Here is a 22,880-nt window from a genome sequence, read left to right as displayed (position 1 = left end):
TCATACAAGAGCAGACTTAATCTATATTGTCACAGAAGACACAGCCAGAACCAATGGATTAAAGCTAAAAAGAGACATTTAAACTTCAGGAGGAATTTCTTGACTATATGAAATATTGATCAGTGAAATGAGCTGCCACATAAAATGGTAAGTTCTTCTTTAGGCATCTTCAGATATGGGTATATGGTTCTCAGAGATGCTCCAAAAGATTTTTCACTGAGCAGTGAAGTCTAGCAATTAAGGCACTAGACTAAAAGCCAAAATACAGTAAATTCTAGTTCCCCCTTAGGCATGAAAGCCAGCTGCATGGCTTTTGGTCAGTAACTCACACTCAGCCCAACTCACTTCACAGGGTTATTGTTGTGAAGAAAACATGAGGAAGGAGTACTGTGTGTTTATTGCCTTGAGCTATTTATACAAAATAAAGGCAGGATATAAATATAAATTAAATAAAGTTGATTTCCTTCAAGATCCCTTCCAGTGCTATGCTTTTACATATCCATATAGAAAACCACTGATCATCATGGTTTCAAATGTCAATTATCAAATTTGGGAACAATGAATCATGTTGATAATATATAGTCAAATTGCCAGGATAACATCCATTCTGAATAGAAAAATTCAGGAAGTACAAAGTATCAGACATCAGTTAGACAAAACAGAATGCATGCTTTTCCTTTTGTGTTGCTTAAATTGAATTTTTAATTATGTGCCCATGAATGCTATTTTCTGTCATTCTGAATACTAATTACCTAATTATTATAAATTACAGGAAGTGTGTATCACGGAGCTATGCAACACTTCACCATGGCATCTATCAATGACTCAAAACAATCACTTCTATTCCCAGGGTTCTATGGTTTCTTTGAGATGTTGCAGGCATAAGCTATAGTCATGATTACACATACTCTGACGCATCATTTCCAACTTATTTCAGAAATACTTTACAGGCATTATGGAAAGGCACTTAAGTTTCCCATTCATAATTTATATATACCTCTGAGTCTCAACTTATTATTCAAAGAATATAGTGGTTTTTACATTGTGTCAAAATTAGATAAATTCTGCCAGCTCAATTTATTCCTCATTAAAAACAATAGCCCTGTTCCCAACAAATTTAATTAGTCAATGAAGATGACATGAATATGCTACACAAATATCAAGAAAGGTCAATTGACCCTGTCAACAATCCAAAGGTATTAGTCTAATTCTACAAAAGATTGAATGAAGTCAATTCTAGTCAAAAGTAGTTAGTCAACTATGTCATGAAAATTTCCAAACTCTCATGAATTGCGCTATTTTGCCTTACTTTTAGAGGAAAAATCCTAAAAATGGGGAATCATAGAAAAAGCAAGCCATTCCATATTAAATAGTAGGAAAGATGACCTGATGATTTTTTCTGTAAAATATAAACTTAGGTTGTTATTCATCAATTTCAGAAGAATGAATAAATTATATTACTGCTAATATTAAAATAATGGAAATTTTATTTGAATGAAAAACTTGAGTTTACAATCAGTTATTAAGTGAAGAGTGAACAATTTGCATTTTTCTATTCTATGACACATATGAAAAACCTCTCAGGAAATAAATATTTCTGTGAACAAATTTTAAGATAAGGCATTTTTTAAAAGATAAAGCCCATATCAATTGTTCCTGACCTTTCAACATGGCTCACATCAAAACATGAAAAAAAAATTAACTGGATAATTCTGAAAAAAGTAGGCTGTTGGATCACAACCCAAATGTCCCAGTGGCAAGAATGTTGTGCTCATTCATTAGAGAACAAGTTAATTATCCTATTATCCCTATTCAGAACAAACTATTTACATTTCGCTGAATAGAGAATCTCTGAAAGCAGCACTCTGTTAGAATCAACATCGTGCACCCAGACTATAAAAATGGCTTTGAGAATATTTTTGTCCACCATTTGTAAAGTGCCACTATCAATTTTAAGTCTGCATTTTGCTCACTGTGTACCAAAATACTGAAGAAACCATAGCTTCCAAATCCTGCTGTTTTGACAAGAGTTTGAGGCTAATAACAGTCCACCATACAACCAATACCACAAAAGCTACTTACTGGGAAACAAATGCAGGTATGTAACTGAACCTCATGATGTTACATATGTACTCCTACAAACCATAATCAGATCCCACTTTGGTCTTTGTGAAGTCCATACTGCAATATCCTGAAACATTTTATGTTCATTACACAATGGAGAGAAGCTGGAATTGCAGTGCAGTATGAGCTCATTACAGCATCTTCAATTTTTTTTTAATAATAGCATGCTTTTGTTTAACCCACAGTTTGGATCAGAGTGGCAAGTTCTGTACTTCAGGATCTGTGTCACTGTTGCTGGGTTGAGGATGAATTGGTAGAATATCTAGCTCATCCACCTGGGGAGTGGGGTGCATCACCACTAGCTGGTCCTGGGGAATGTCTGCTGCAGCTGCTGCTAGGTTGGTAATTGATTTACTTTTCACACACTGAAAGTCAACATGGCGACTTTTCCCTTCTTCTTTCTCCCATGACATCCTTATGAAAGGTCTTTGGACATAATTATAGATTACTTCTGGTCTCCCACCAGGTCGCTTCTTAACTTTTTCTTTGTATGTGGGATAACCTAAAAAAAAATTACCAATAACATTTATAAATTTTATTTCACTCAACATTTGAGGACTCTGAGGTAGAATACAGCATTTTATTCAACAAAATATTTTATTTATTTGGCATATTTAAGACATACCATTTTGTAAATCCATCATCTAGCGTTTCACTGCAGTTTAATTGACACTCTACTTTTAACACTTTCTGTAATTAGATTCACTTCACGAAATATAAATTATTCATTCTAAGTTGAAATTTCAAGCTATGCTTCCGTATAAGAATAAAGCTTAAACTTAAGCAGAATTACTGTTTACCTGAATTAAGACATGATACTGAAGAAAGGACAACACAGTGACTGCTTATCTCTTTTTTTGAAGTCACCAAATTGTAGTATTATGTGGTCCTCGTTTAAGAATCACTTGTTCAGTGACTGTTAGATCTTATGACAGCACTGAATTAGGTACTTACATCTTCTCCCCAAGGTTCTGGCTGTTGCAGCATCCCTGCATTTGTGTGATTGCTATTTGCAACCTTCATGGCCAGTTTCTTATAAGCAAAACAGGGAAGCCAGTAGGTGGCCGCAACTGTTGTTGTTAACAACTACCTGCACTCCCTCTTATTTCACCCTGGTTTTAGATCATAAGTGTCTACATCCTAGTTTTTCACTGCATGTTAGATTAGACAGCAAGATCAAATTATCTTACCTTCTATACCTAATCGAATCTTCTTAAGACCTCTTTCCTTCAGTACTGATTTGGCCACATCTCTGTTCTCAATATACTTGAAGAACCTATATAACTTTGTGCTATAAATAACTGGGGGGAAAATACATTTCATGAAATCAATAAACTGTACATAGGTTCAGTCAGTATACAATAAAAAAACCAAAGTACTGCATTTGGAAACAACTTAAAAATATGCATAGTATTATTTATATCATCTAAGAATCCATGTATTACTAGATTGAAGAGTGATCCAACATGGTAATCCAGGCTAATATGCCCCCTGCACACTGACTACATTATGACCTTGCACACAGACATGAAACAATGTGATTGTAAGCCAAATATAGCTGTAATTCTCCAATTGACAGATTTGACAGGACACATTACACAATCAATGTGCTGAATTACCATAAAAATTATGTCTACTAAATGATGCAGGTCTGCACAATGCAGTGATCAGAGGTATTGTAGTGCATATATTTTAAAAATTAATATACAATTAATTATATAGAAAAGGGAATGAGCCAAATTCAACCAGAATGCCAATTGACTTACTTTGAGAATATTCTTCTCCCATTTGAGGTGGGTACTCTTCATCCCAATCAACAACATCATCATCAGTGAGCACTACAATATGACACTCTCTTTCCCCACTCTGAGCACTGGCTACCATCAGTGGCAGTATCATTTCTTCAAGGTAAAATTCAAACTGTTTCCGAGCACCATCATTTGATAATTCATGCATGAGAGCACCTGAAATGAAAGCAATCAAATTCATTACTCTCTGCACATAAGAATACTTAGCTGAATGTTAGATGAGCCATTATTAATTGCTTCAATAAAAATATTACTTTTGGCACAACAGAGGTGCAACTTCTCATAGTTCTCGTAATTGCTAAATGATGCTCAAAGATTTTCAATATGTTACCTTGCACTTCCTAGCTTCTGGGCTCAGAATAGTAATTGCTGATGTTTACAAGGTATCTCTGACTTGCATATAAAGCTAAATAAACTGGATCAAAATAGTGTAACTTGAGAATTAATCAACACATCAAAATCATTAAAGTATGCCTTTCAAATATTCAAGATAGTTATTTGAGCATGTAACATCCTTTAAATATTTTTCATCCTTCTAGTAGAAGGAAGTCTCATGCTTCCTATATTACCCAAAGAACTCAAATGGGTTGTATCTGCCATCCTTAATATAGCAAACAAAAGGGCCTAGTAATTGACCTGCTACATTGAGCAAAAATACTGGCATCAACGTTTTATGGGGAACCTTCAGGCCATATTTCAATTTGGCTTTTTACAGAAAGTCTAATCTAAAGGTTTTAAACTCAGTAATCCAGGCCCTCTACTGTCTCACTAAATGTACATATTAATATTAATATGAAACTATTAGCTAAAATACATTTTTGTCTTCTGGCTTCAGTCCCTTTTAACTATGGAGTTTGAATTCCAGTCTGCTTGGAAGTAATTCCCGGTTAGATAAATAAAGTTGCCTAGAACTCTCTCATTCCTTATTTACTATTCTTGAGATTTGATCAAGCCAGTTCTGTGCTGAACCAGCAAATATTGAAAGCTAATGTGGTGTATTAGTTAAAGTGCTGCTAGAAATCGGGATACCAGCCCTCACTTAGGTATGAAAATTAGCTGGGAGATTTGGATCAGTCTCTCTCTCATTCCATAACCCACTTCATGGAGTTGTTGTTGTGGGGAAAAACAAGGAAGTAATTAGTATGATAGCCATCTTGATCTGATAACACACACATACATAATAATAACTCTCAATCCAATTACACATTACTCATATAATAATATTAATAGTTATAAAGCCTGATCTAAGTAGTGCTCCAATTCTCCCTAATATTGACAGCACAGATATACAGTAGCACTTGCAGCATAGCTTATTCAATTAAAAGCATCCAAAATGTAGAAGGGACACTACTTTGATTGTTTTGAAAGAAAGATATAGGAAAATCCTATACTTGGAACATTCAGATCTCTGAAAGCTTAGGGAAGCTGAATCTACTGAGCAGATTCTTCTTCAACATATACATACATATACATTAGAAATACTCCAACCTCTTCACAATTGAAAAGTTTACAGGTAACAGTTCAAGCTATTCCTGTTTATTAGGCTAAAATCCCTTTACAACAGCTTGGTCATTTTAATATTATTTATGATTCCTGCATGTAGTTTTTAGAGTTACGATGTTCATAGTTTTGGGCTATTAATGCAAAGTTTTACCTCTATGTTCCACAGCTTAGATAGCTTATGTTCAGTAACACATTTTGTGGTTCTCTAATCAATATTTTTAAATATATTTTATATTGCATCTTCTTTCTATATAATCGTAAAACTATTTAATGTTAGACATTTGTAATAGTAATGCTGATACTTTAAATATTTCTTCCATTCTACAGTCCAGATATATATGGAGTTGTTGGTTATAAGTTGCATTGTTATATGCTATATGATGCTGGTCTATGAAAGAAATAAAATTTTATATATAAAACGGCTATGCACTTAACGGGTATAACTTCAGTATATATTACTAAACCCAATCATCGACCCAATCTATAATCTATTTTATGATGTTAAAATTGATAAATGCTGAAATATTACTTGAAGTAGTTTATGGGTAGAAAACAGCATCTTAAAAATGTACATATGGGGTATTTGAGGTTAACAGCAATGTTATACTTACTGAGGTCTCTACATTTGATAGTACTATAATCAAAAGAAATACATAGATAGTCACACGCTTCTCGTAGTTCAGGAATAGATATTCCATCTGGACAGCGTATCATCCCAGTTTTGTAATAATCCTTAAATTAAAAAAGAAAAAAGAAGCAGATTTGTGAGAAAACATTTCATTTGTACAGAATAACTTTTCATTTTTCTAATATGTTTTGCTGCTACTGCAAACAAATTGGATGTCCAGTGGTAGCAGAATGAAGCAATCTCCTTCCTGTCATATGGAGACTGAGAAGAGACCCAAAGAACTAGAACAACAATTAAATTCTGAGAGCAATTCAAATTGCTTGGCTAACAACATTATGTTGAATGAATCTTGGGAAATATCTCTCCCCTCAGAAATGTTATCATACAAAGCTGTTAATGTCTTCATTCTGTCTCTCAACTTCAGTCTTCTACTTCCTTGCTTACAAATAGCATAGTTGAGGAGTTGAGGAACTCTGGTGTTTTCGTGGGCAAAGTCTTTTCAATTAATATATTAGTAATCAAAAGCACATTTTATGAAAAATAGCCTGCTCACTATTGCTGCCTTTTCCCAACAATGCACTTCCATATTCCAGAAGATGGTACATAGATGGTAAGCCCAAAAGGAATGGCCAGTATCTTAACTAAGCTGAGAATCCTTTAACATTCAGATATATTAATGAGATGCCTGAACAGAGTACCGTATTTGTCAGAGTATAAGACACACCATTTTCCCCCCTAAAAGAAGGTGAAAATTTGGGTGCGTCTTATACACTGAATGTAGTCCCACCCACCAGCCCCAACCCTTTGGCCTCTGTCGCCCAGCGATATACCTCCTTGCAGCAAACGGGGGCTTGTGGAGCCTATAGCAATCCCTGCAGCCTGAAACAGCTGATGATGGGGAGAAACAAAGTGAAACTTGCTGTTTGTTGCAGGAGGCAAATTGCTGGGAGGCAGGGGTAGATATTTTCCCCTAGTTTTCCTCTCCAGCAGCTAGGTGCATCTTATGCTTCAGAGTGTCTTATACTCCAAAAAATACAGTAAGTCACAGACTTATATCTAAATTCTTTATTCCTGAATTTTCCAGGTTTTTGTAAAATTGCAATATGAATTAATGGTACTTAGAATATTGTTTAAATAAATTATAGAAGTTCATGATAAGCTTTTATAGGAATGATGTTCCATTTTTTAAAATTTCATAAATGTGAAAGGGTGAGAAACATAATCTCTTATGAAATCTCACCAAGATAGCACGAAACACAGTGGAACCAATTCCTTCAGCCACTTCATATTCTCCTTTTTCATTGGGCCGTGTGAAGTTATGTTCCCTTCCGGAACCAAACATCCTATATATAGAAGAGAGGAAAAAACATGTTATTCCAAATCCACACAGTGCACATAGTTCACTAGTATTTGAATTCAATTTGGTAAAACTTTAGAAGGAATTATAGGAAATTCAGAATATGCACTGTTAAGGGACTTGCAGACTTTACAAGAGATTACATTATGTTCATATATCCAAAGGAAAACATTTTTTGGAAATGTTAATTTTAATGCATGTAAAATATGAATTAATTCAAAAACATTCTGAACTTCCAAGTTTAAGATAGAAGTGTTTTGCAATTTTTAATAATATATGTGTGGAAATGGATGAGTAAGAAAAAACACTGATCTTCACATGAGTAGTATCTAGTAGTATTTAAGTAAACTGAAGCTGAAGCAGTAAAAAGTTCCCTACATTAAGACAGCCAACCAATCTGCTTTTTGGTAAATTTGCAATTAATGTTGAATTGACATGTTTCAAAATAGTAAGTTAGCATATACTGAACATGTACATTAAGCTTCATATCTTGTTCAGCACCACCCTTTCCCCAAACTTTGGCCTTAGCCACAGGAGCCTCTCTGAAATTGCCCAACTGTTATGTTTAACCTGAGACACTATAATTAAATAGTTAACAATAATAGCAGTATTACATTTTACTTGTTTAAATATAAATTAAATCAGCTGTTTTGTTTAATTACTTTTTGCTTTCCTCTTTGCCCTCTTGTCTGCCTTGTCTACTTTTTCAATCAGGCTCACCACGTATCATAAAAAGGCCAACTATGGCTCTTGGTATTTTAAAAAAAGGTTCTTACTCTAGATAAATGGCATTGTATGCATCCTCATTATCACATACTCTACTCCAGAATGAATTTGACACTTTACATTAGGTAAGTTCAAAATAACAAGAGTGTTATTTTAAAAGTAATTATTCAGGAAAGAAGTCATGAAGTGTCTTATTTCCAGGAAGGATAGACTGGTTTAAAAAGAAACCACACAACAGCTAAATTATACTTCATGAAAAATACAGTAATACAAATTAAAGGAGACTAAACTACACCTGAAATGTTACACTCAAGTATTTGACAGAAATAGCAATAGCACTTAGATTTATGTATCATTTCCAGTGATTTACAGCCTTCTCTAAGCGGTTTACAGACTCAGCATTTTGCCCCCCAACAATCTGGGTCCTCATTTTACTGACCTCAGAAGGATGGAACATTAAGTCCACCTTGAGCCAATGAGAATTGAACTTCTGGCAATTGGCAGAATTAGTCTGCAATGCTGCATTCTAACCACTGCGCTACTAGGGCTCTTTGACAGAAGCAGCAAATAATGAAATCACAAAATATTTCGCAATACGAAGACATTTGTTTTTAGCCATGATTTACAGGGATATCTGATGGTATATATGCAATAAAAAGCCACACCAACCTGCCCAACATTGTATTTGGCTGTGCAGTAAAAACTGAAGGATCTACAACAAATCGAGTATTGTCCACTATAAGTGTTACTCTCTCTGACATTCTTATGTTCCGTGCTCCTTCTTTTGCATTCTCATACACAAAAACCATTTCTCCAGCATTCTTGCAACTCCCATCCGAACTTGACAGGCTGCTGTTTCTACTACTGTTTACTAGACTGCTACTGGAACCATTCGGAGAAGCTTTCTGAGGACGAGGGCTGCTTGGTCGAGATGAGCTATGATCCTTCTCACGTTCTGCAATGAAAAGTAATACAAGTATTTAAAACTGAGTTGCACTATCAGAACATATTATATCTCAAAAACATATTTACAAAGGCAACAGTTTTTCCACATTAAGCCAAACTTATTTTTGGATTTTGGTTTGGTGCCAGTAGTAACTCAGGGTACTATCTCATGGTGCGTCAGAGAAAAGAGGCAGTCTCCTGGCACTAGCATTAAGTATGTTTGCTGCTACTTAAAAAGTAATAATTGTAGGGGGGAGAACTAATTAAAAAATAATCCAGCAACAGGATTATAAAACTTTAAATTATTCTAAAATCTGTGGTTTCATAGACCAGTTTTCCCTAATGTGGTGCTCTCCAGATAGTTTGGATTATATATTCCATCACAAAAGGCTTGCCAGCATCCAAAACAAGTGGAAGGGGATAGATTGAAGAAAAATGCCACACAACCAGTTTACATGCTTAGGCCTCAATTCAGCATATCAAACAGAACATACACATACATGGAACATTGTACCTAAACATTTAATTGAGGCTTAAATAATTTCCCTGGTAATTTTTAGTTTGATTCAAACTATAAATATTAAATGGTGATCAGTACTTACTGCATTTTTGGAGTATAAGACACACCGGAGTATAAGACGCTCCAAGGTTTTGAAGAGGCAAATTAAAAAAAAAGTTTTTGCACTCTGCAGACCTCCCAAAAACGGCCCGTTTTTCGCAAAAATGAGCCCGTTTGTTTTTCAAAAAAAGGCATGAATAGCCTTTAGGGGGCTTGCAGAGTGCTCCTGGGGAGTGAGTCCCCCCCCCCAAAACGAGCAAAAAATGACCAATTTTTCATGAAAACGAGCCCAAAAATTTTTTTCCCCCAAAAATTGCATGCATAGCCTGTAGGAGGCTTATTTTTCACTCATTTCTGCCCTCACCTGCCCTCAGGAGCTCTCTGAAAGCCTTCTACAGGCCTTGCACAGCCATTTTGGTAAAGGGAGCGGAAGGTTAAAAAATGCTGTATTCAGTGTATAAGACGCACCCCAATTTTCAGCCTCTTTTTTTGAGGGGAAAAAGTGTGTCTTATACTCCGAAAAATACGGTATATTTCTTCCATCCTGGAGGCAGTTACTGTATTAGAAGATTCCTCCTCCACTCTCTTGTATACTCTCCACTATTTTAGGTATTTCTTCAGTTGTAATTTATTTATTCTGTTACCATTTTAATCTTTTCTATTATTTTACCAGATCATAAGCCACCCAGTGCTTTGTGACATGGGCAGTGAATAAATTTAATAAAAATTCCCAATGCGATTCTTCATCATGTTAATTTTGGAGCTTTCATATTTTAGGTTTCTGACACAAGAACCCAAGTGAAAAGATGTTATGTTTGATAAAGATATGTACTTTCTAATGAAAACTAGAGAGTAAATAAGTAAAACAGATACGGATTTCTCATGATATACCTCCTTGATGTTGCCTTGTTGGTGAAGTAACATTTCTGATGCATGGAGTGAGCTGGGATTCAAGACGTTCATGGGATGAATCACGTGATCTATCACTTGACCTTCTTCTGTCTCTTGATCTTTCATGCCCACCACTAGCCCCATGAAGACTCATTTTGCGGCAATCACCCTTAAGAAGACGAGATGAAGTACTAGAAGATAAATGAACATGATATAGTACTTAGAATTTTTAAATAGCAGTCAATATAAAATAGATCTTATATTGTGATTTTTTATTTTTTCCAATTTCAATAGTAATCTAATATTAACCTCTTTCCTGAAGAGTTTAGAAAGTGGCACATTGTTTGTGGGAAAGTCATATTTATATGGCAAGATTTTCACCTTTTCATGACATCCTGACAACATGTACATAAGGAGTTGGGAAATGCCTTGGAAACAAAATGAGCCAAACCAGAAATGCAATGCATGTCTGGATCGAATGCCTGAAGGCTATCAGAAACTCATGCTGCATCACATCTCAATGATTGCAACATCCTGGGTCATGGGGTTGCCTGATTAAGATTCTTAAGTTTGTACAAAATGTTAGACCATGTACAAACAGATGAAAACTGTTTCACAAAATAGTAACTCAAATTTAACTAGTATAGTATAGTGGCTGCTAATAGGTTTCTGAGAATAAGTCAAATGCTGATTATTACCTATAAAACGGTATGTTCCTGGTAGAATCTGTCCTAACATTTGAATTGTGATTACATGTTTTGTCTTTTCAACTTTTATGCAGTTAAGGGGTGAGAGATAAAAAAAATTGTCTTTCCTATGAAATAGCCTGATACCATCCGTATATGAACAGCTTTCCCTCTTTCTCCAGTTTTCAAATATTAATTGTGGTCATATATTGTTATCATATATTATCAACTATGTTTATTATCTTTTAACTATTTTGTGATTTTTAAATAATGTTATAGATGAATAGGTAAGCCACAGTTAGTTTTTTGGCTAAATTGTGAAATGTAAATACATTTGACATTATGAAGCATGTCAAGTTTAATTCAAAGTTTGGAATTCATATTCTTCCCTTTTCCACAGAAATCTCAAACTGCTCTATTTGGGGGAAAAAATCAAAACTAGATGAATATTTCAGGCTACATCAAACTGAAATTTTTACTGATAGCTTAATATCAAAGTAAAATGCTAATCAACTGGAACATTAAGATCATATTTGGCTTTCTATTAAACCAACTAAACACAATACAAAGGATATCAGAAAAATACACTACTTCTTTGCCTTTGAAGTTTAATAATCTCTTCTATACACAAGCACTGAAGGAAATGTACTTGGCTTCCAGTTCACATTATTTTCCTATAACCTCTAACTGCAATCTCACTTGAAGCAATTGTGAAATCAGCAGCAAATCAAATCAATTGTTTTCCATATTTGAGGCTTTTGACTATTTCAAAAAACATTAAGGTGCTCTAAATTTTTCAGAATTTATTTAACTTCTTATATAAAGACTGCATCCCCCCCCCCCCCATGTATACAGTATAGTACTGACAGGATTTTAAAAAAAACATGTGACATCCTATGGCTTCTACAACTGAAGATCCACAGATATGCAGAAAGACCACAACTGGAAGACCTGAAGATTAGCAAATTGGTTACAATAATATCCAAAACAGTCAATACAATTCAGGACAAAAAAAAGGTCACTTCTGAGAAAGTGAATATATTCAAAGAATAGACCCATTTAGAAAAAAAAAATAGAATTGCCCCATGAAGTGCACCAGCAGCACAATTTTTATCCTACTGAGCACATCAATTATACTGAGTGCATTAGACTTTGGGATCGATATCACTACAGTCTCAATTGTCTATAGATACAACAGAACCTAGGACACTATCCTAAAAAGGAGGAAATGGCAAACCATTTCTGAAAAACCTTGCGAATGAAACTGCAGGGGGCTTGTCCCAGCACTGTGAGAATCCAACATGACTCAACTGAAGGAAGCAACAAACTTCCCAGAACTACAGATTTTTCTGCAATTAAAAGGGGAAAGGAAGAGGAAAGTCACTGGTAGCAAGGTGAATTCCAAATCCCTCTCTCTCTTCCCCCTACATTGCTTTAAGTAGATGAAGGAAATGGGGATACAAAAAGAGAAACTAATGTGAAATTATGTGGTTATCTACAAATTTAAAATAACCAGTTATGGAAGTACGTAACTATATTAAACGATAACATTCCTTGTATTAAAATAACTATCTGGGAAAGAAAGAAGACAATATTACATAAATTGGGAATGGTAATTTATATAATTTTGTAATATCAAAAATAGCATTAAAAAAAATGCTATTGGTAAGTAACTGAATTTTCCTTGCTGTTCAATATTATATGTATGTTTTTAAGTCCAAATCATGTTTAATGGCCCCTTGCTTGTGAGCTTTAGAACTGTAATGTTGGTAACATCAAGCAAAACATTGGATAATATTCATTAAAAAAAATCAACTAATCCATTTAAAAGGTTTTAAAGTTTATAAAATGAATACAAATTAAATTAACAACCAACTAATACATAAGAGGTTTTTTTAAAAAAAATTGAATGAAAGGAACTGATCTAAAATTAAAGTTAAAAGCAAAATATATAAGAACACAAAACATATGCAAACAACTATTTTTAAATTTCATTTTAATTGATCACATATTTTCAAAGTTCTACTGGTTCAAAAGAATACCTACTTCTCACAAAGTGTTGTTAATTACACCAAAAACCTCCTTCGGCTTAAAATTTAAGATCTTTCCATATTTATTTTAAAAATGAATAGAATAAAAAAATAAAATCAATGGCAATAAGGTCTCAATAGAAAAATATTACTAGTACTCTTAGCACCATTGTTGAAAGCTACCTAAAGAAGCCCCGCAGCATGATAAATACATATATAGATTTCAAATTTTAAAATTCCAATTATTATATAATTATAATTATTATAATATTATAATTATTATATTAGTAAGAAAAGAAACTACCTTTTAAATAATGATAAAGAATAACAATCTTCAAAACTTTAATACTTCATATAACTGCTCTTGGAAATGTCAAAAAAAAAGATCTATTACGTAGCATGGAATTAATTTTAGATATTAATATAAACCCATGTTAGAAAGCACTAGATAGCATCAGTTATGACTGATAAATTAGACAAATGGATATGTATTTTATCAAATCATAGCTTTCACTAATTGCTTAGTCTACAATAAAACACATCTAAGCATATATTTTCTAATGTATTAAAATGATTTTCAATTTTTACAATTTTAGTTAACACTGAAGTGTTTCTTTCAACACAACTAAGCTAAAATATAGCAATAACCAGAATATACTTATAATGTATATTTCTATGTGTTATATTTTCAACATGGAAATTCAGATGAAAGAAGATGGAAAAGTTATCATGTCCATTTAGAAAGAATAACTATATATTTTTATAGATACAAAGAAGACAAATTTATTAGGAAGTTCTTATTTGTCACATATGTAAAATAAGTTTTTTTCTTCTAAAATAGCAATAATTTTATCCAGAGTATATATTCCTGCTTCTGTATTTTAAAGTTATTTTCCTCCCAATGGCTTTACATATTCTGTATGGATTGATGCATGGATGTAATATGCCTAAAAATAAGCATGACAAAATCTTGGGAAAGTAGAATTTGTTTTTAACCAGCAAATCACAAATAAATCATATCATAGAAATTTTGTATTATGAAAATACACTCCATATTCCATCCAAAAGAAATATAAAATGTGAAAGTATACTGAAAAAACTCAAGCCGGTATTATATTTTATTATTTCTCATCCGTTTCCTAAATGCTAAAATGCTTTTCTGAAGTCATTTTCCAAACCTTTATAAGCTCTCTTAAGGAGAAATATGTTAGTTGGTAAAAATAAATAAATAAATCTCAAACTTTAAAACATGCAATAAAAAGATAACTTTAAAACCCTGCATTTTAACCATGGGAAATAGAATATTTTCACCAAGTAAGTAGACATTTTGCACCTATTTCTGGATATAAATGAAATTCATTTGTAGCTGTCCACTGATTAAGAGCTGGTGAGGATTTTCCATTTTTATTTTTATTCCTCTATCTACTTAATTAGTTCTAGATACTCTAGCACAGGGAAATGTGATACAGAAAGAAAAAAAAATAGGAAACTTCAATTATAGGAGCAAAAATCTGCTTACCACAGCATTAGATGAAACACACCGTTTTTGCTCATTCCAGAAAAATCAATTTTGCTCCACATCAATCTTATAAAACCCGCATAATGAAAAACAATCCTCTTCAGAAATGTCCAAACACAAGGCAGGTTCATGCATATTAATACTTGGCTATATCTACAGTAAACACATGCTACAGGAAGCATGCCTGATGACTCAGATAAAATGCTTCCTACTCAAGTGATAAAAACTCTAGCGAGATAGTAATCATGCTACAAAAATTTCCTCAAAAACAATAGTATAAAGGTTTATATCCAATGTTCTCATCAACCAATTGAATGGCATCTATTAAGGAAATGAGTTTTCTTGTTTGCAGAATCTTCCTTCCAAATTTACTCAAAATTCTGGACAACATACTCAGAAAAGATTTGGGGAAATTTACAGGGGAAAGAAAAATGTGTTCAAACAATATTACCAATTTAACTTTTAAAATTCCAAAAAACAAAAGGTTTAAATAATAATGAAAATATAGTTCTCACTGTTTTAGTGAGAAGTAAACTATACCTTCAAAGTGAATCTATTTCACTTTTATATTGGAAATTAAATAACGCTGACCTTTTAAAAGTTATAGGGTGTGCACATATGAAAAATGCGCAGGAAAATTTTACAAAATAACACTAAAACAACAACTTTATAATGTAAAGTTCAACCAGCTGCATTACTCAACTTTCCCTTCCCATTAGGTTTTGATCTTATCTTGCATAATTCCTTTGTTTTGCCAAATTCCTATTAGTCAACTGCTACTACTGTTTTTATTTTTTTTCTTCACTTTTTTAAAAAAGCATGTAGGGTCTGAAAGTGATTTGTGTTTAGGGACATTTCATTCCAAGAAAAAAATACTGCCAAATAATATTTTGGTTTATTTGAACATTTATATTCTAGTAATTTAGATATGATTTCCCATTCTCCACAAATATTTTAATTCCATTACATTTTGTTTAATGAGAAAACCTTTGAGATATTTATAAAACATGTTAAATTACATGCCACATTTGCTTTTGTTTATTAAACAAACTATTTTGCTAGACTAGATTTCAGTTTCTCACTTTCTCCCTGTAAAAAACCCATGTTAACTATAAATCCAGGCAGAACACTTTATAAACCTCTATATAACACTCTAATATTTAGGCATATGTAGCACTGACTTCTAAGTCCAACCTACATAGGTGGTGTCCTTGTTCAACTTCTATATATTGTTATAATACAATGTTGCTACTATATAGCAGGCTCTTCACATTGTTTCAGGGTGACAGCTGATCCAATCTAACACGGCTTGCTGATAACAATTTAATGGTCAGCCAATCGCATACAGCAGAAACGTCTTGATAAAACACACAGCCAACTTTAGAGTGCTCTGTGAGAGTACACAGTTCCCATATTATGACACTGTCGTTTATTCTAACTATTCAAATCAATAAATTAAGCATCACAAATAACAGCTGAAAAAATGCATAACATCATTAACAGAAATAGAAAAGTAAATTGTAAAAAGATGTGGTTCATTTTCATCCTGTTGTGTAAGGGTAAGGATGATATGACCTAACTTGCATCATACTATCATGAATCGTCTTTTTACTTCCTTATTAATACAACCAGAGTATAATTTTTTGGCTTAGAAGACCACAAATAGAGAAAAAATAATAGTCTAATGAAAGCTAAACAATAATCAAACTTTAAACACATCATTTCATATATATTTCTATTTCTTCTAAATTCAGCTTTTGCTCAATAATATTTCTATTTGTGTTACAGCTGTTACTTTAGATTCATGGTCACAAACTTCTTTTTATCATATAAATATTTCAAGAGATCAATTACACAAAGAACTATTCCTCCCTTTTACATATTCCCTTCTCATTTAAGTACTGAAAACTGTATTGGATTGTTAACAGATACGCACCTGCTTTTGGGGTAGAAAAGGGCAGGAACACAAAAACATGGAGAAAATATTGAAAACAAATTACAAAAGAAATATGTTCCTCTCCAGCCTGCAGGTTTAGAAGCCAGTTCAGCATTCTCTGGCATTACTTGCTAAGTTCAGCATATTTGTTCTTTCCATTCTCCTCTCAATATTCTACAGCATTATTAGCCTCACTTTCTAGCATCCTCTTTTCTTCTCCATCTCAAGGGTAACACTCATATTACAGCTTTTCAGTCCATTAAGTGCTCAGAGAAGTAAGCCCCCAAGATATTATTTCAATTCATTTTCTCACAGCCACTGACTCAGCCGTGCACAGTGCAGCACTGACGTCTAACCTCACAGCCTCCAGTAAGCTGAATTGATGCTTCCCATTTCCTTTTTTCTAAGCTGCCATTGGCTGGCATATTCGATGGATAGTGTGCAGAACGCATAAGGAAAGAGCTGCTTGGTATCCTGCCAAGTGCCATCTGTGAAGCTATTTCTAGCCCTACCCGCTTGTCAGATTTTAATAAACTAATAAAGCATCTGAAATGTTTCTTCTGTCACCTATCTTTCATGCCTCATTCTTTAGGTTTTCATTGCAGCAGAAACACCAGAATTCATTCAGCATATAGTAATTTGTCTGGACAGGAATTCACAGCAAAAAATTCTTAATAAAAGTCCTGTGCCATTTGTTTAAAACACAGTAGAGAAAGACAATTGCCGTGAAAAAAAGTAATGTCAAGAAATTGCATGTACAAAATAAATAAGATATATTGTTAATTATTCTAAGCATAATATTTCAGCCCCAAATATTTCAGTTACATTAATGTAAAGAAAAAATTAAGATTTTAATTTCTAAGAACAAGTCAAAAGAACAAATAAAAAAGTTTCTGGTCTAATCCCAGCAAGCAAAATTCAGTTTGTGAAAGTGTGATTTTCAGAATATGTGCAATATATTTACACAATGATAGCTGTCTATATGTTTGTATCCATACTGTAACTTCTGCAAAGCTCTGAATTTGGAAGAGATACTGTGCAACACATAGGAATACATGTCTATGACTTATTGAAACAATCATGACTATTTCCCAATTAAACAGCAACTATCAAAGCCTTCAGAGCAGCCCCACAACTACTGTCTTATATCTGTTCCATACTAATCTTTTTTTACACCTACGATTTGTCTGCTTTATTCAGGATGCAAACAGTTCTTCAAGGAATGCTAAAATAAATGAGGGGACATAGTTCAACATGCAAAAGGCATAAGGCAAATATGGCTGGCAAATTAAAAAGCCACATCTGCTCACATAGATGGGGTGGACAGGTTCTACTAGGTTAGGGGCTGCAAACCAGTTTTCTCGCCTGGCAGCAGGCCACAGAAACTAATCTACTTAATGTCATTGGAAGGCAGAGAACTGGAAGATGTTAAAACAATGTCAGTTGAAGATTAGAGGTGGGATTCCAAAGCCTCTAACAGTATTTAAGTATTGAGTATTTAGCACTCACAATTGCTCAGAATATTTTGAATATATGGAGTTGTATTCCACTGTGCCTTCTAGAATACCTGCCATACAGGCAGTCCTCATTTAACAGCCACAATTAGAGCCAGCAATTTGGTTGTTAAATTTAGTGATTGCAAAGTGAAACATCATGAATTTATGATTCTATTTCAGCTTTCTTTTGCTTTGCAGACCAACAAAACTCATAAGCACAAAGAGAAGTTACAAGGTTAGTTTTTCATTACCAACATAACTGCAAATGGTCTCTAAACAAGACAGTCAGATCAGAGTTTCTTCAATTGGAGTTTCTTCAACCTCTACCTTTTCAAGATAAATGTGATCATGTCCTCTCCCAAAGAAAAGAGGACATGAGGACTACCTATATTTCTCTTCTGCACACCTCCATTTGCATAAAAGTTATTAGAATCTCTGGAGTGGGACATAAACAGAATTGTACATGGGGAGAACAATGGAAACCATTGTTACACAAGCAACTTGCAGGTATAACACTTCATAAAGTTGGTAACTCTATCCAGAGCTAGTACTGCAGCCATGAAGCCATGTTGTTTCTAGAAAAATAGAAATCCATTATGTTGAGATTAAATCTAAGCTTGTTTATATCCATCACAACTCCACAAACTGGGTAAGACTGGCTGGAAATGTTTCACAATATTCCCAGTCAAGCTTGGGGCATCAATGAAAAGCTGATTATCATCAGTGGACTCAAAATACCTTGGCCAAAGAAATACATGACTTCTCTCAGTAGCTTCACATATATGCGCTAGAGCTACTGCCACTCTGATCACTCCTTATTCACCAATACCAACTGAAACCATCCAAAAAGAGAGGAACTTTTGCAGAAAGGTATCTTCATCCCTTTGCCCCAAAGGTAGTCCAGTAGGATACCATGATATTAACAAAAGCTCCTAGGAGAATCTAAATTGAAAAGAATTTAGATAAACCACTTCATAAAGGTCCTTTATACCTGAATCACCAATACTTCCTGAAGAAGAAATAACACCACCAAGAAAGGGAAGTTGGCAATAAGGCAATAATTCTCCAACAAGGCTAGATCAGACTTTTAATATAAGAGATTCTTCAAACCACCATCTTTTTCAAGACAGACAGGGTCATGTTTTTACAGAAAGAAGCAATTTAGCCATCTTTTGGATCCAGCTACTGACATATCTACTCAATGCTAGAAGGACATTGTCCCTGATCATATGTACCAACTTTCACACTAGAGAGAGCACTCAAGTTTCCCAAAGTTCAAATTGTCACATCAAAATCTATTAAAGAAGCATCAAGCTCAAAATTAACGAATGCAATTTTATCCTTGAATTATTTAGCAAAAGTATCACAGTTGTCAGTGGAAGCATCAGCTCCACTATTCCTCTAAAGAAGGAAATAGGCTAATCTAAACAAAACCACTAGAAACTGTAGACACAGAGGACAGAGAAGTTAGCGTTTCACCATTCTTAACCAACAACGTATAACAACATATTAAGTAGAACATGAGCACATACCTGTGGTCAGTATTATTCATTCCTTGCTAAAAATAAAAAAGGCCGGAACTCACTTAAGTTAAAGGAAAGGAGAAGCAACATGAAGCATCAAACATATCCTTCACTTAATAATCTAACTTTCTATATGTGGGAAGATAATGTCCCTAATTTGATACAGCTGGACTATGTTTATAAACAAGCTAGGATTATGGATCATATTGTAACCCAACATTTTTAGTCAGTTTTTATTAATTAAATACAAATTGGCACCCTATGAGAAGTTTGCTGTCTGAACAGTTATTACAACCATTTAACTGGTGTATCATTCAATAAAAAATGATAGTGACCTTGTGTCCAGTGGACTGTCTAAAGAAAGGGAAATTTCTCACACTGCCTCATTCTTAAAATCAGCAGCCTTGGGAAAAGTGGTTATGGAATACTAAAAATCTGTGACTGGAAACTTCTATTCAAATGTCTATTAATGTAGAATCACTAGAGTGCTAACCAATGCTTTAAATATATTATTTAAAATACTAACATTTAAATTAAGGAGAGAATTGAAATTGTTACTCAAGGGTCCCAAAATACATGACAAAAAAGAATAACGACAGAGTCATTATAATGTACTGGATTTTTTAAAATACTAATATGGATTATATAATTTGTGTCTCTTTTTATTATACTCATAGAGTAAGTCCCACAATTAAGATAAACTAAGGTTCACCCTATTAATATACAATTTATGAAGGTAAATATTAAGCATATTGAAAACCTTGTCCCTGGATACCAACTGTTGGAATTAACTCAAAGCAACCATCCAAACTCCAAAAACAAAAACGTTCACACCCCACGTTCACCACAAACAAGATGTTCACAAGGCAAACTGTGACCCTTCGATTCACAGAGCAACTATCTAAATACAAGTGCAGCATTTCCAATGAATTTTCCATAAAAAGTGTGGAAACAATACAGCACAGCAAAAAGCTTTTGGCGAAACGTGACACCCCGGTCTCCCTAATACGGTTTCTTACACGGGATCACCACTTCATTAACTCTAAAAAGAAGGAAAAGTACAAACGGTGGCCCCACAGTCCAGAATTGCGCAAAACAGAAGGAGTGAGGCCATGACAAGGCAATTTTCGCAGGAACTGCCACGCACACAAGCCCTCCAAAAGCTAACGTCGGTGACCAGATGCGTGGAGGTTTAACAGGAAACCTTCATCCTGGGCGTCAAATTACCTATTTTTTCTCCCTCGGGAACGGCTTGTTCCGCGTTTGCCGCAACGGAAATTACTCCCCTCCTCTCTCTCTCTGCCACCCCCGTCGCATCTAAAAAAGCAGTGCCCGGCCTCGCATTGCCACCAGCAATGTCTCCCTTGCCAATGCCCCCATCCCACACACTCTGTCATCCTTCCCACACTTGTCTACGTCGCACACCGGGTACCTGGCAAGCCGTTTTAGTTGTGGCACACCAGGACGATACCATCGCCCACGACGCCATCCAACCAGCATCCTCCTCACAGCCCAGCTTAGCGACCTACAAAAAACCTTCCCTGGTATTACTCCTCCTCCCAAGTATCACACAACCCGAAATCAGACCAGGACTCAGCAAGGTATTTATTTAAAGGCCAGTGCTCCCCCCGCCCGACACACACACACAAAATCCAAAGCGCGCTGAAGATGTTTCCTCCAATGGGAACCAAACGCTTGCAACCAAATCGCCCAAACCAACAACGTAACTCCCACCCGAGCTACTAATACTCAAAAGACATTTCATTACTCCTCCCTCCCGAGGTTCCCGCTTCAAGAAACCTACCTTCACCGGCTGTCGTCCCCCCCCCCCAACCTGTTGGTGTCGATACTGCCCTTAAACTACGAAGAAGTCCCAAAACTATTAGTTTCCGAAACTGTCGTTTCTCCCACCGTTGGACTTTTTCTCCGGCGCTCCAGCGAGCTTCCCATCTTTTGAAACCGCGCGCGCGCACACACACATATACACAACGTCTGGATGTCCCAAAGGTGATCCCCCCCCCCCCCAAGAGGCAACTGGACTTTCTGGTTTTTCTTTGAAGACGTTTCGCTTCTTCGGATTCTTGGATGAGAAGCGAAACGTCTTCAAAGAGAAACCAGAAAGTCCAGTTGCCTCTTGCAAAAAAGCACCTTTGGGACAGCCATGACCTGGATAGCTGAGAATCTCCATAGACATACAACGCCTGGATTGCAGGGAAAGAAACAGACCCACCGCCGAACATCCTTCGCCTCCCCACCCCACATGTCATCCCTAAAGCTGGCTTGTTTTTTTTTTAAAAAAAAAAATCCCGATCCCTTATCACGAGTCCACCACCCAGACCCCCGGCGTCCATCTTTCCGGCGGCTCCGAGTCTCACTTGCCACTCAAGTCTCCCTTTTCACGGGAAAAGGGAATCCGGGGCGATGACCACCACCTCTGTCTCCCAACCCTCAAGGGAGGCTTCCCGACAACCCGACAACCTCCAATATTCCTTTATTCCGAAGCAATTAGAGGTGCCCCAACCCCCCCTCCAAACCCTTCCTCCTTCTTCACCTCACCTGCCGCGGCCGACGTCAGCAGGGGCTCAAAGCGACTCGGGGTGCCTCCCCCGCCAACCCCCAGCAGCAACCGGAGGGACTACTGCCGCCACTGTTGAGTACGACGCCTAGGCCCGGCCAACCGTCCGCTCAGCTACCGCGAGAAGCAGACTGCTCTATTCTGACGTCCCGAACGCTCGCGATACTTCGACCAGAAAGGGGAAGTCAGGGGAAACCGAATCGAAATTTCCCCGGGGAATCAGCCGGCTCAATAGCGCGCGACTCGGATCAAAGCCGGCGGAACAGGAGTTTTGTGGTCGCGTGGCAACGGCTTGTTTCTTCGCGCTGGGAATTATACCCTAATCTGGGAATTACCAAAGAGAAACATATACACACATACCCTACCCTCTTAGGGCAAGCTACTGTATATAAACAGGGAGGAAACCCCACACTCACTAGTCCTGTTGATGTTGCTTCATTGGATAATGTAATGTCTGCAAGTAAGCAACCAAGAGTTTTATATTGTATTTTTTAATAATGCCTTCATAAGTTATTACCTGTCAATGACTACTTCAGCTTCAACCGCAATAATGCACGGGCAAACAATAGATTCA

General features: G+C 35.5%; 1 protein-coding gene across 2 annotated transcripts; it reads right to left on the bottom strand.

Annotated features, from left to right (window-relative positions):
* Positions 1-1,469: 1,469 nt before the first annotated feature.
* Positions 1,470-22,486, bottom strand: BTBD10 (BTB domain containing 10). 2 transcript variants are annotated; one of them, XM_081968641.1, is made up of 8 exons: positions 22,288-22,486; positions 10,542-10,732; positions 8,816-9,101; positions 7,304-7,406; positions 6,047-6,167; positions 3,891-4,088; positions 3,315-3,425; positions 1,470-2,626 (listed from the first exon to the last, which is right to left on the bottom strand). In XM_081968641.1, the coding sequence occupies exons 2-8, from the start codon at positions 10,693-10,695 to the stop codon at positions 2,316-2,318; spliced, it is 1,284 nt and encodes a 427-aa protein (XP_081824767.1). In that variant the 5' UTR covers positions 10,696-10,732; positions 22,288-22,486; the 3' UTR covers positions 1,470-2,315. The 2 variants fall into 2 exon arrangements, with proteins under 2 accessions (XP_081824767.1, XP_081824766.1); XM_081968640.1 differs by lacking the exon at positions 22,288-22,486 and adding an exon at positions 21,164-21,318.
* Between the last annotated feature and the right edge of the window lie 394 nt (positions 22,487-22,880).

The sequence above is a fragment of the Natrix helvetica genome (genome assembly GCF_964273705.1).
Source record: "Natrix helvetica genome assembly, chromosome: 1".
Lineage (NCBI taxonomy): Eukaryota > Metazoa > Chordata > Lepidosauria > Squamata > Natricidae > Natrix > Natrix helvetica.
The sequence above is the reverse complement of the archived record's forward strand: the minus strand, read 5'-3'. Positions and strand labels throughout refer to the sequence as shown.

Excerpts from the sequence above, each read along its gene's own strand:
- BTBD10 (XM_081968640.1), bottom strand. The coding sequence starts at position 21,231 with ATGCTGGTTGGATGGCGTCGTGGGCGATGGTATCGTCCTGGTGTGCCA. Across the intron at positions 9,102-10,541 it reads AACAAGGCAACATCAAGGAG|AACGTGAGAAGGATCATAGC; the intron begins GTATATCATGAG and ends TTTTCATTGCAG. Across the intron at positions 6,168-7,303 it reads CTGTGTTTCGTGCTATCTTG|GATTATTACAAAACTGGGAT; the intron begins GTGAGATTTCAT and ends TTTTAATTTAAG.